Raw genomic sequence first — 12,318 nt, forward strand, 5'->3', positions numbered from 1 at the left:
CCCGCAGCCCTTAATTCAGCTACTGCCACCCCCTTGTGCCTGGCCCCTGCCAGCCTGTCACAGGCCACCGGCAGGCACTGCTTGGGGCAAGCTGGGGGCAGAAATCGGGGGTGCCCAGGGAGGGGGATCCCAAGGCTGCAGGGGGGCAGCCAGGCTGCCAGCGCCTGCTGGTGCCCGGTGTGGGGAACCCTGGAGAGGGGCCTGGGGTGTTGCCCCAGGCCTGGACTCAGGCCCTGCAGCTGGCGTCTGCACCGGAGGGGGGGTCAGGTGATCATGCGCGGGGGGCAGCCGGGGAACTGGGCTTGGTGCAGCAGCTGCCCCTCGCTGGAGCTCACACGGTCACGGAGCCGCCCCAGCCTGGCGGGTGCGTGGCCCAGGTGCAGCTCTCGCCAAGCCGGGGTCACACGGCAAAGCCCCCCCCCAGCCACGCAGAGCCCTGGGGCCGTGCCAAGCCCCCACGTGAACACCACAGTCAGGCTGTGTCTGCCCGGAGCCGCCCGGGGGCTGCCCTGCCCCAGCTGCCAGCACCCCCAACGCCCGCGGCGACCCATGGGCCAGGACTGGCCCCAGGCACGTTCCAGCCCGCAGGAGCCATGCGCAAAGGCCAAGTCCTGAGTTTTCAGAGAAAACTCGTTAGCTGCTGCCATGGACCCTGGTCGATACAACGGGCTCAGGTGATTACGCCGGGGGGGCCGTTAAATGCCTCCCCCCCATGGGGCCCGGGCGCTGCCCCTCTCCAGGGGTGGCTGTGGCTCCTGGCGTGCAGAGTAGCGGGTGCCATGGGGACCTACGGCTGGCCTTGGCGTGCTCCGCAGCCCCCACGGGCCAGCAGCCCGGAGACCCTTTGCCCCCTGCCGGGTGCGGGCGATGCCCATGCGCCCGCCTGTGTGTGTAGCCAGCAGGGGAGAGGCTCCTTGCACCCTGTGACTCGGCTGGGCAGGTGTCGGCGGGGCCAAGCAGCAGCGGTGGGTTGGGGCCCGTTGGGTGGAAAGTGGCCTGCTGGCAGGGCTCCCCGGTGTCTGTGCCCCGTGCCGCCATCCCTGTGCCAGGCACCGTGTCGGGGCCAGAGCAGGGCAACACCAGCAGCATGGGAGGGACGCCTCCTATCGCCCGCACCGGGTATTGCACCCCTTTGCCCCGCGCTCACCCGGCGTGGGGCTGAGTCCAGTGCCTCTGCCTTGGCTCGTGCTGCCGGCCCAGGGCCGGAGCTGGTACCTCCCTAGCAGTGTGTCTGTGACAGGCCCGTGCCCAGGGCCGTGCTGGGGCACAAGGTGCGGGCACGGGCCGGCAGCCCGGAGCCCCTGGGCCTCATGCACTGCACAACCCTACTGCTGCCGCGGCCTGGCCCTGCCGGGACCCCCTGCCCTACAGCGGCACCCCAGCCCGCGCTGGCTGGTACGGGAGGGGCCTGGCTGGTGCCAGGGCCAGGTGCTGCTGCTCAGGGGCCACCGGTGCAGAGCAGCCCTGAGCCTGGCTCAGCTCGAGCAGAGAGCAGGCAGGGCCCAGCCCAGCCCATGCACCAAAGTGGCTTAAAGCCCCCTTAGCACCCCCCCACCACCCCGTCCCCCAACCCAGCAGCACAGTCGCCCTACCGGAGTCTCACACCACCCGCTCCCCTCCCTGCCCGCGAGCCCCCCCGCCCCTCGGCCGGCACCCACCCCACGCACACGGGGCCAGAGGGGTGCAGCGCTGGGGCCGTTCTGCATCTATCCCCAGATCAGGCTCAACGGCTCCAGGACCAGCGTCCCCCGCACCTGGGGGCCATGCCCAGGGTCTCGCCCCAGCAGTGGGGCCCGTGATGCGGGGGGGGGGGGGGGCTGTCTCCATGCACCAGGCTGGCCTTGGCGTGGCTGCTGCGGCCGCCAAAAGGCCCATGCAGTGTCTTTCACAGGAGCACTTGTAGGGCCGTGGGTGCCCCCCTGGCCTACCCCTGGGCACCTCCAACCAGCCAACGCGGCCAGCCGCTCCTGCCAGGGCCCAGTCCCGCAGCCGGAGCCTCCTGGCAGGTGTTTCCAGGGCCAGGCTGCTGTGATGGAAGGGGAGATGCTGCACCCGAGCTGTGCCCGCCCTGGGCCCACAGCCCCCATGTTCCCTGTTTGCTACGCGCCCAGCGGAGCCTCCTGGGCCAGCCCAATGCCGGCCCCGGGGCTGTCACTGCGGGCAGCTCGCAGCCGGCAGCGCCAGGGGTTCTGGGTTCACAGGCCAGTGCCCAGCTTGGTGCCCAGGTGGGTGTTTTAGGGCTGGCAGTTAAAGGGCCCCTAGCCAGCTCCTGCCCCTGCGCGTGGGGTGGGGGAGGCTCAGGGGGATCAGCCTGGTGCCCCCAGGCAGGGACCGGCTCCCCAGGGGGGAGGGGGAAAGAGGAGAAGGGGGGCAAGGTGAGCATGCCCTGGGCCAGGAGGAAGGGCAGCTGAGGCAAGGGCTTGGAGGCCGTGGACTCGTCCCTACAAACTCGTCTCCACCCACAGCGCTGGTAGGGCTCTTGGGCCCCATGGGCACGGCCCCACGGGAGGAGCTGCCCCATCGCCGGGCCCCCACTGTGTGCAGGGCAAAGCAGCCTCCAGCCCAGCTCTCAGCCCATGGCCTGGGGGCTGCCCCTCGCTCTGCTCTGGCTCTCCGGCCCAGGCAGGGGGGGACACGCCCTGCAGCCTGCCAGCGACAGCTGCGGGTACAGGGCACTAGCCAGCCAGGCCCGAGTACTGGAGTGCCCAGGCCCGGGCTCAGAGCTAGGCCCTGCCCCACAGCCAGGCCGTGGGGGGGCTACCTGGTGAGGAGGGAATGTGAGATGCCATTTTCCCAGCGAGCCCCAGACAAGCCCCCACTCCCGGCTGTGGGGACTTTGCAGCACAGCTTCTAGGCGTCAGCCCCCTGTCCCCAGGGGCTCCCCGCGGTCAGGGCTAGGGCAGCCCTCAGCTCTGCCCCGGACCTGGGGGTGGGCAGCCAGAGGCTCATGCTGGAGGCCCCACACGGGCTGGAGGGAGAGAGTGGGGCAGTTAAAGACCCAGGACACCCCCCGGCTGCTGAGTCCCACGCTGCGGGGCCAAGACGGGTGCGCAGGGGCTGGGCTGCGGGGGAGCAGTGGGAAGAGAGGGGAGGGAGGCGGTGCCCACGATCTGCTAGCAGGGCCACGGGGTGACGCACTGGGCTTGACACCGGTGTGACGGCGACACGCAGAACCGCCCAGGCCTGCACAGTGCCACGCTGGCGGGGCCAGATACCCCATCTCGCGAAGCACGGCCAAGGCTCCACGCAGCAGGGGGCTCAGGCCCCCCGGAGCTGGCACCTCGCAGGCCACGGGCAGAGCCATGCGCGGGCAGCCATGCGCAGGCCACGGGAGAGCAGCCAGGCCCGAGCCATGCGAGGGCCAGGGCTGGGGTCGGCCCAGGGGGGCCTAGCTCCTGCCCCTGGCCTAGGGGTGGCTAAAGAGCGGCCTGGCCCTCCAGCGCTGGGGGGAGCAGCCCCCCCTCCCGCTCAGCCATGCCAGGAGCCAGGGGCCGAGGCTGCCCCACCCAGCCTGCCTGGGAGGCCACAGACGGGCGGCATCTCAGTGGCAGGCCAGCTGCAAGGGGGCGGGAAGCCGGGACTCCAGAACAAATAGTGCCAAGCCTCAGCCACCTCTGCCCCGCTCCCTGCATGGCCCGCAGGGCCAGGGGGCAAGGCAGAAAGAACTGCCCCCTCCGTGCCAGAGCTCAGCAGGGTGCTAGGAGTGATCCCACACCCCAGGCTAATGAGGACACACACGGGGGCAGGGGGACAGGGCTGTATTTACAAGGACACACACAAATCCAGCATGTCAGAGCCCACCGGGCCAGGCCCGCAGGTGCAGCATGGCCACCCGCACGGCTCGGGCCACCTGCCCAGCTTCCCTGCAGCTCTCGCGGCCCCACTGCTGGGGGCAGGAAGCAGCGTCACCCAAGGCCTGCTGGCAGCACAGGGGTGTGGGGGCAGGCAGTGCTGGGAAGGGAACGGCTCTGGCTGGAATCCTTCCCCAGGCAAGGCCCTTCCCTGCCCGGCTCCCAGTCTGAAGTCGCGGCCCAGTGCTGACCCAGCCGGCCGCACTGCGCCGACAGGGCTCACGGCTTCTTCACCTTCTTGATGGAGGAGGAGCTGGAGGCCGACTCCCGGCGTTTTCTCTGCTCCAGGGGAGAAGGGAAACAAAAGAGAAGCAGGGTCAGCGGGGTCGGAGCACTCAGCCCACCCGCCTGTCTCAGAGCCGCTGCGGCCTGGGGGCTAGGCCAGCAGGAGCCACGCCATGCCACGAGCTGGGGCCTCCTTGACCACACAGCAGATTGGGCCCAGAGGCTACTGCCTGGAGCCAGACGTGAGATTAACCCTTCACCGAGCCCCAGCGTGCAGCTGGGCAGCTGAGCCCACTCGTGGCAGGCAGGAAATTCCCCTCCCAAGGGACATGGGCCCCCAGCTGGCAGCCCCAACGCAGGGCACGCTGCACGACGGCCAGGCGCGTTCTGCGTGGTACCCAGCCCCGTGGCCGATGCAGCCCAGACGGGAGGGAGAGGCGCGCCGTATCCTGCTGAAATCAGAACTGGAGGGCACAAGCGTGGGACGGGAGAGCTGAGCGCTCAGCTATGGAGCGCTCCCAGCTGGGCAGAGGCAGTGCTGCCCACACCCGGGACAGCACCCAGTCCCCAGGGGGCACGAAGGCAGCTAGCGAGACTCCTGCAGTCCAGGAGCAGAGACCCGGCAGACTGCATGGAAGCCTGGTGCAGCCAGGCTCCCCGCAAAGGCCACTGCTCCTCGGGGCTGCACAGGCCACCTGTGCCAGACCCAGCGGGGAATCGCACCCAGCAGACACCCCGCCCCGAACCCCCGTGTGCATGGGGGACTCTGCAGGGGCAGTCTGCACTGCTCAGCGTTAAAACCACACCCACGGGGATTTCCTCAGAGGCCTCGGCCCGGCTGCCTCTTAAGGCTCCATTTTCAGAGAAATAACAGGGCCAAAGAACTCGCCCAACAGCGTGAATAGAAGCCCTATAAAAAATCAAATCAAATCCTTGGAAATTGAGAGGCCCACAGATGCATTTAAAATCAAACCCCAGCCCGCAAACAAAGGAGCCAGGGCTTGGCGGCTTCGCTGGCAGGGCATGGAATTGATGGGGAAGCGCGTGTGCGTCTGATCATCTGTATATGGCAAAAGACCCATCTTTCAAATGTGTCACAAATTCATATTAATCACCCTCCTCTTGCCGTCCGTGGCATGGCTCCTCCAGTCGCCTTGGGCAACATTGTGAACGGTCTGGTTAAAAAAATGGTTTACATTATAATTTACACAAGCCTACAAGTCTAGCTGCTTTGAATGGCAAGGAAGGGTTTGAAAAGGGCTAAACACACACAGCCCAGAATAGATGTAACGTCTATATAAATATATAACAAGGCAGATATTCTAACTCCATCTGGAAAGAGAGAATGATTGATCTTAACAATGTAACTTCTAGCTTTCAAACTGGCTCAGAAAACAAGAAGTCAGCAGGAGTTCAGATAAAGGAAGCTTAAAAGTCAAATAATTCCGACTCTGAACCCGAGACTTCTTACACTCAAGGTCTTTTCCTTTCCCCATTAACGGGCTGACTTGCGAGCTTGGGAACAAAGCCAGGAATTCTGAGAGTCAACTCATTACGGATCAGTGAGTGGAGTCTGAGTCGCACAATTCAAAGGTTCTAATCTGGAGTAACTGGCTGAACTTCTGCTTGGAACTAATTTGTTCCAAGTTCGGCTCACCTTTCACCTCCCCAAGGCCTGCAGGGAAGTCCCTCCTGGGTCAGCAACACGCTGCACTGGGGGGACCCTGGCTTGGATTTAATGGCCGGAGCTGGACACCACCCCACCACGGAGGACAGCCAAGCTGGAGTGGTAGGGAGGACCCGAGGGATATGGCAGGGTTGCCCTGGCACCAGGCTTCCCACCAGCTAGACTCAGTGTCTCGCCACATATCACCGTGCAGGACAGGCTGCTGCCTCCCCACCCCACCCCCCACAAAAAGAGCAGAGCACTCCTGCAACGTGCTCCCCTGAGCTAACCCGCAGCAGATTCCCCTTGGCTGGCAGACACCGCCCCGGGCAGCTGCAGGGCTGGCAGAGAAGAGAGGCCAAGGACAGGCTGCTGCCCGTGGGACACCAGGGCAAGACCACCCCAGCATTGTCACATGGGTGGAGGGGTGGGACTCCCAACAGGATTCCTGCAGCCCTCTCCCCTCCCTCTGCAACACACAGGAGAGCCGAGCCGGTGTCTCCCGGAGAGGAAAGGCCCTGCCTGGGCCAAGCTCCCACCTCACACAGCTGAGAGCGGGGTCACAGGCGACAATGGGGTCCCTCAGCACAGCCAGCGCTGGGCTCTCAGCCCTGTCCCCAAGCTCGGCGGCGCTGCCAGGCTCCTTGCGAACACTCAGCGCCAACAGGGGCTTCCCAAGGAGGAAGGGTGGCCTTGGGAAGACGGTCCAGGCTGGAAGTCAGGGCTGTGCTCTGCCACCGACACCCTGAGCACGTCGCTTCCTCGCCCTGGGCCTCAGTTCCCCAAGCTGCCACACGGGGACAGTAACAACTAGCTCCCCCAGGAGGTGCTGGTTCGGGGGCTCAATCCATGCTGTGGGACCATGCCACCTCCTGCATTCGTGCAGCCCCTTTCGGAGCATGTCCCTGATCCTGGGAAGGGCCCTCGGAAGCTACTGGACTATAAACATTAGGCGAGAGTCAGGCCGGCTGGTACCTGTAACACCCTCCAGCCACGCAGCAGGCCCTGCCCCAGGCTGGCTCAGCCCTTCGTCTGCCCCAGGGGCTCAGCCGGCTCTGCATGGAGAGAGCAGTCCTGCCAGGAGCGGGAGGCTGCCCGGTGTCCCTGGCAGAGCCCATCTGCGTGGCCAGGCTCCGGTATCTCCAGCATGGTGCCAAACCCTGCTCTGCCGGTGGCTGGTTATTCCTGTGCCCAGCAGCCCCCGAGCACACATCCTGCCAGGGAGTGGGCTGGGCGACAGACACGGGGGCAGCTCTGGTGAAGCGCTGGGTGCACCTTCGCCCAGCACACCTGCAGCCAGCCAGCCGGCCGGGGAGCAGCAGCACAAGCCTGCTCTTCCCCCAGATACCCTTCAGCTGGGATGTGATTTTTTCCCCTCCAAAGGTAGCATAAAATGGTCACAGTGTGAATGCGCTTGACCTTTTGTCTTGGACTAATCTAATTGTGTCGTCTTTGTGTAATCAGCCGGTAAAGGTCAGAGCTGTATTTAACATGGGGGGCCCTTTAGGTACCGAATTTGCCTTGCAGTGAATTAACTTGATTATATTTCTTTCAAATATGCCAGAGACCAGGTCATTTTAACCCTCTCAATGCTGCCGGCCTCGCCTCTTTGTTTGCAATTCCAGGCAGAGGCACCAAGGCAGAATATGGCTGGAGACACACAAACCCGCCCGCCCCCCCACCATCCGCACTCCTGTTTGGTCTCCGGGGACAGCGAGTGTGCTGTGAATCCGCCTGGAATGGCTGCAGCCTCGCCCTTCCCGGACCCCAGGGAGGGTGGAGATTTCACGCTCCCACAGAGATTGAACGCAGCGAAGAAATTCAGAAGTCTCCTCTGCAAACATGAGCCTGCCTCAGCGGAACGCTGCCTTACAACTCCAGATTGTCACAGGAGAACAGGACATTACTCAAGTCCAGATGAACGTGTCACCTCTGTCGTTGACAGATAAGGTGTTCTCAACGCCTCGGACTACGTTCGCCTTTGGAAAAGGGAAAGGCCGGTCCGGTCCCGGGGCAGAGTATCTACAGCACGCTGTGCCCAGGGCGAGTTTCCATCAGGGAGCTTCGCCACCTCGGACAGCGCTCGGGGCTGCACAGGGCAGGCCAGGCTTGTCCTTTGGGGGTGGGAGGGCTGCGGACCCCCCAGGGACATACCGTTCACAGCACTCTGCACTGGGGGGCAGCTGCGGGGAGACAGGGGCCACTCCATTTGCTCAGCCCCGGACAGGGCATGCGCCCGACTTTCAGCTTTCCCGGGGCATTCAGCACCCTGGGTCTCCTGTCCCAGCGCTTTCACAGGCTCCTCCCCTCCAGTCTTCAGGCCCCTCCCTCCTGCCCACGCCCCCTGCCCGGGGCGTCGCTGGAGCTCACCAGGGGAGGAGCTCGTCCACGGCCCACAGCTCATGTCACGAGGTCCCACTCGCTTGCCTTTGCTTCTCCTCCCGCACAGGGCTGCGTCTCACCAGGGACAGGTAGGTACCATCCCCGCTCCTGCCTCTGCCAGCTCCCTGCAATGCCCCCCCCACGCGGGGTGCAGGAACCACTGCCGGCCCACGCGTGCCACCAAGGGCAGGGCCAGGCACGGGGTGGGCACTCCAAGAGCAGACTTGGAGCCTCGGCTGAAGGGCGCGCTGTGCTCCCGCCAACGCTCGCCCCTGGAGGGAGAGACGGCAGAGCCCCCAGCATGGCTCAGAATGCAATCCCTGGCGCAGGCCTGAGCGGGGACCCACCTCCAGACGCCCCCATCTGCCTACTCACTGAGTTCGGGGTCAATGGTGCTCCAACCACATCGATGATCTGGTCCTTGGCGTCTCCCTTGCCCTCCTCTGCGCTGAGCCCGGCCTGCCCGTCTGCGCGGGCCCCCTCCATGCCGACGGGGCCCAGGCTGCCCGCCTTGGCCAGCGCCTCGTGCCGGTGACGCAGCATCTGCAACTCGTACTCGCAGTTGGCAAAGGCCTGCTTCAGCTCATAGAGCAGCACCAGGTCGCTCCGCAGCTCGTTGAACATCTGCACGATCTCCTCCGTCGGCATGGGGCTGAGATCTGGGGGAGCAAAGGGAGCTCAGAGCTGGAGACCCCGGCCAGTCCGGCCCTGGGAGTGGGGAGACACCCCAGCTCCCATGCCCACACCCACTGCTGGGGCCTCATTCCCAGCAGTTAACAGGGCTGGAGAGCTCTGAGGGCCCTGGCCAGGGGATTAAAAAGCAACCTAGCCAGGTCGGGGCCCAGTAGCCTTTCCTCTCTGGGACGCTGGTTCAAATCCAACTCCAGGCAGGAGGGCTTGGCCATGGCTTCCACCTCGGACCTGCGAGCTGAGTTTGGGTCTCAGGCCAGTTCCCAGTGGACAGGTGTTGACAATACAAACCCCAGCTGGTCCCCTTGTTGGTAGAGGCCCAGGACTGACATCCCCTCTGCCTCCAGGGCAGGACTGAGGCCATTAGCCTGGCCTGGATGCTAGCTCTGCTATTGCCCATCATGGCCCTGTGTTACAGCCGTGTCTCCCACGTCACCACCCCGTACCTAGATCCCACCCCCAGAGTGCTATGAAGAGCTCACAATTTCAGAAGAGCAACGCCTGAAGTGGGGGAGAAAATCCACAGGCCGATCCCTCTCCACGCAGCATTGCCTGCATGCCGGGCTCCCGACCCGGCTCCTTCCCCCTGCACCGCGCTGACCTGGCGTGTGGCCATGCCGGAGCGCGCCAAGGGCAGCAGGAACTCTTCTACCTTAGCGGGGGAAGGCAGAGGTGCAGAACCGCTGCCATGAACTGGCCCAGGCAGCTCCCAAGGCTGCCCCGAGAGCGCAGGTGGGAGCCATGCTCTGCTCCAACTTCACAGGCCCAGCCAGCTTCTAGCAGCTCCTCTGTTGCAATGGGGCCTTTGCTACCTGCCCTGAGAGACTCTGCACGCCGGGCCACTGGGCAGCGGCCAAGGACTGTCCCCGGCCATTGCTCCTTCTCCTGCACTGAAGCTGTCTGAAGCCTGTGACCCCACCCCCAGCGTCCCTCATGTCCTCTCACTGCTCTCACAGCGCCCCCCAGCTTTCCCTGGATTAGCATCTGCTCTTTTAAGCCGGAAAAACAACCGACACACCTTGATTGTGTGGGCAGGATGGGGGGCTTTGTCGGTGCCCCCACGGGGATTCTATACCAGCCTGGCAGTGCTAGTGTGGCACGGGGGGGACCCTGTGACTAGGGCCTTTAGCGCTGCCCATAGCCAACGCTGCTTCCGAGGCATTACAACAGGCCACAGACGATGACGTCTGAGCACTAACAACGGCTAGGCCATGTAGTTACTGAGCATGCTCAGTGACCTCTGCCAAACCTCAGAAGCTTTGCTTTTTTGGGGGGTGGAACATTGCATGCTGGGCTCCGGCGCCCCTTCGGGTGCGCCGGCGAATGGATTTCAGCGGCTGGGCGCAGCGCAGAACTCTGTGGGCTGCGCTCCGGCCACCCCTAGCGAGGAGCGAGCATTGTATGTGCGACGCGAACGTGCCTCTCCGCTGTGAAGCCACCAGAGTTCAAGAGCGAGGGATGTGGGTTTACTCGCCGCTCAGCGGTGGCCCGCCGGAGAGTCACCCAGCAGGCCAGCTACAAAACGGAGCTGCACAGCCCCAGAGGCATTCTGGACTTGCCACCAGGAGCAGTAAATTAGGAGGAAAGTAAGCTTGAAAGCGAGCCAGGGCACCCCTGAACAATGCACATGCCATGGCCACTAGCACCCTTAGCAGGCACGGCTGAGACTGGCCTTCTCAGGGCTGTGCTTCCGCTCTTGATGGTTAAAACAGCCCAAAACAAGAGAGACAAAGGCCCTTTTAAACCAGTTTTCTTCTGGGAGGGGGGGAAAAATCCCTGTGCATCTTGTTCTGGCTTTTGCCCTTTTTTAAAAAAAACGTAAAATATTATTTTAAAACCCATTCACATACTGTTATTTAAGAAACTGGCTGTATTACTAGGGGAAAAAATAGCCTATCTAGACTACAAAGGCTTGCGCTGTGTGTCTCTTTCTCTCTAGCATGCCCCCTTTACTCACCTACTCCTAGTTCCATCAGCATCTGCTCCAGGGCTTTAATCTTCTTCTGTCCCACCGAGCTTGGCAGTTTCATCTGGAACATAAAGGTAACAGAGCCACACAGCTCCAAGTTAGCCCTCACTCACAGCCATCTAGTTCAAAAGGCAAGAGAGCTTTTCTTTTTATAGTGCAGGGGGAAAAAAAAGAAAGGAAGCGAGAGAAAGGAAAATCAAGTGGTAGAAGAGGGAGCCAGGGGCTGAAAGTTTTCAGACTAGGTCTGAGGGCAGGTATTGAAAAGCCTGGTCGTGAGGGCTTTTATTTTCCCTTGTGTGTGTGTGCAAGACGCACTGTTTTACAGCTTCCACATGTCACTGAATTAACAACAAAAGTTCTTCTTAGCTTCAAACCCGCTCCCGCAGCGCCTGGCCCATCAAAGGGCTCATTTACACAGCGGCTAATGTGCAATGCTGCCCTACTTTATTCGCTTTAGCCGCCTTGATTAGACTCATGCGCTAACAGACTCACTTCTCGTGGTCCCTGCTGAGCCCCAGACCTGTGGGATTCATTTACAGAGCGGGCTGTATAACAAAGGGAGAGACAGAGCGCACAGTTACTTGACTGGCGGAAGTGTGAACACACATTTACATTGGAGCTAAGGGGCTAGGGGAGTGAGAAATCATCAGGTGTGAGCTATGAAAGGGAATGCGAGTGGGCCACAGGAGGAAGAATGCATACACTTAGCAGGGTCTCGTCCGCATTCCCTTTGGGCTCTAGCTGCTCACACCAAACCAGCCCAAACACGCCGGGCGAGCAGGGCCGCCCAGAGGAGGGGGGGGGCAAGTGGGGCAATGTGCCCCAGGCCCTGGGCCTCACAGGGGCCCCCACGAGAATATAGTATTCAAAAGTGTCTTCGGTGGTGGGTCCTTCAGTGCCGCCGAACACACGCAGAGCGAGTGAAGGACCCGCCACCGAAATGCCGCCGAAGACTCGGAGCACCGCCGGCTGAGTCAAAATGAAAAAGGCGCTTAATTAATTAAAGAGCCGCCGAAATTGCTTTGCCCCAGGCCCCCTGAATCCTCTGGGCAGCCCTGCGGGTGAGAACAGGATTCCAGCACCACACGCCAAGGGGCCAGCCACGCTCTCAGTCAGGGGAGTTTTGCTCTCACAGAGAAGGAAGCTGAGAAGTCCATAGTGCCTCCTATGCCTTGTCAATGCTAGGTGACCAGCCAGGATGGGCACGGCCCCCACAACACAACGCATGCTTCCCACCCAGACCACTGCGAGTTGTGCCCAGAAGGGACCAGCTACCGTGGGAACAGGGAGCTCCATCTCCATGCTCTGCCCAAGGTTGTCAACAGGCAGAATGATTCAGTGATGTGCTAGGGACCATGAAATAATCAGGGCTATCAACACACACACCAGCAAGGTAGGCAGGATGGCCTAGTGGCTAGGACACTGGACTGGGGTTCACTTCCCAGTTGCACCACAGACTGGGTGTGACACCTAGCGAGAGTCACCTGTGCCCCGGAGAATCCTTCCCTGACTTAGGGACCCACATCAGTCAGGAG

The 12,318-nt window shown here is 62.8% G+C and overlaps 1 protein-coding gene across 6 annotated transcripts in view; it reads right to left on the reverse strand.

Moving 5' to 3' along the window:
* Nucleotides 1-3,743: 3,743 nt before the first annotated feature.
* Nucleotides 3,744-12,318, reverse strand: part of DMAP1 (DNA methyltransferase 1 associated protein 1) — a 53,382-nt gene continuing 44,807 nt past the window's right edge. For 5 of the 6 annotated variants that reach the window (XM_073357953.1, XM_073357956.1, XM_073357952.1 and 2 more), the window contains exons 9-11: nt 10,772-10,844; nt 8,500-8,783; nt 3,744-4,130 (exon numbers count right to left, since the gene is read on the reverse strand). In XM_073357953.1, the coding sequence (XP_073214054.1) occupies nt 4,071-4,130; nt 8,500-8,783; nt 10,772-10,844 (417 nt within the window). In that variant the 3' untranslated portion in view covers nt 3,744-4,070. Of the gene's footprint in view, nt 4,131-8,499; nt 8,784-9,296; nt 9,467-10,771; nt 10,845-12,318 lie in introns of those variants that run through there. The other variant, XM_073357958.1, reaches the window with a different exon arrangement.

Source organism: Lepidochelys kempii, chromosome 8, assembly GCF_965140265.1.
Source record: "Lepidochelys kempii isolate rLepKem1 chromosome 8, rLepKem1.hap2, whole genome shotgun sequence".
In the NCBI taxonomy this organism is placed as follows: domain Eukaryota; kingdom Metazoa; phylum Chordata; order Testudines; family Cheloniidae; genus Lepidochelys; species Lepidochelys kempii.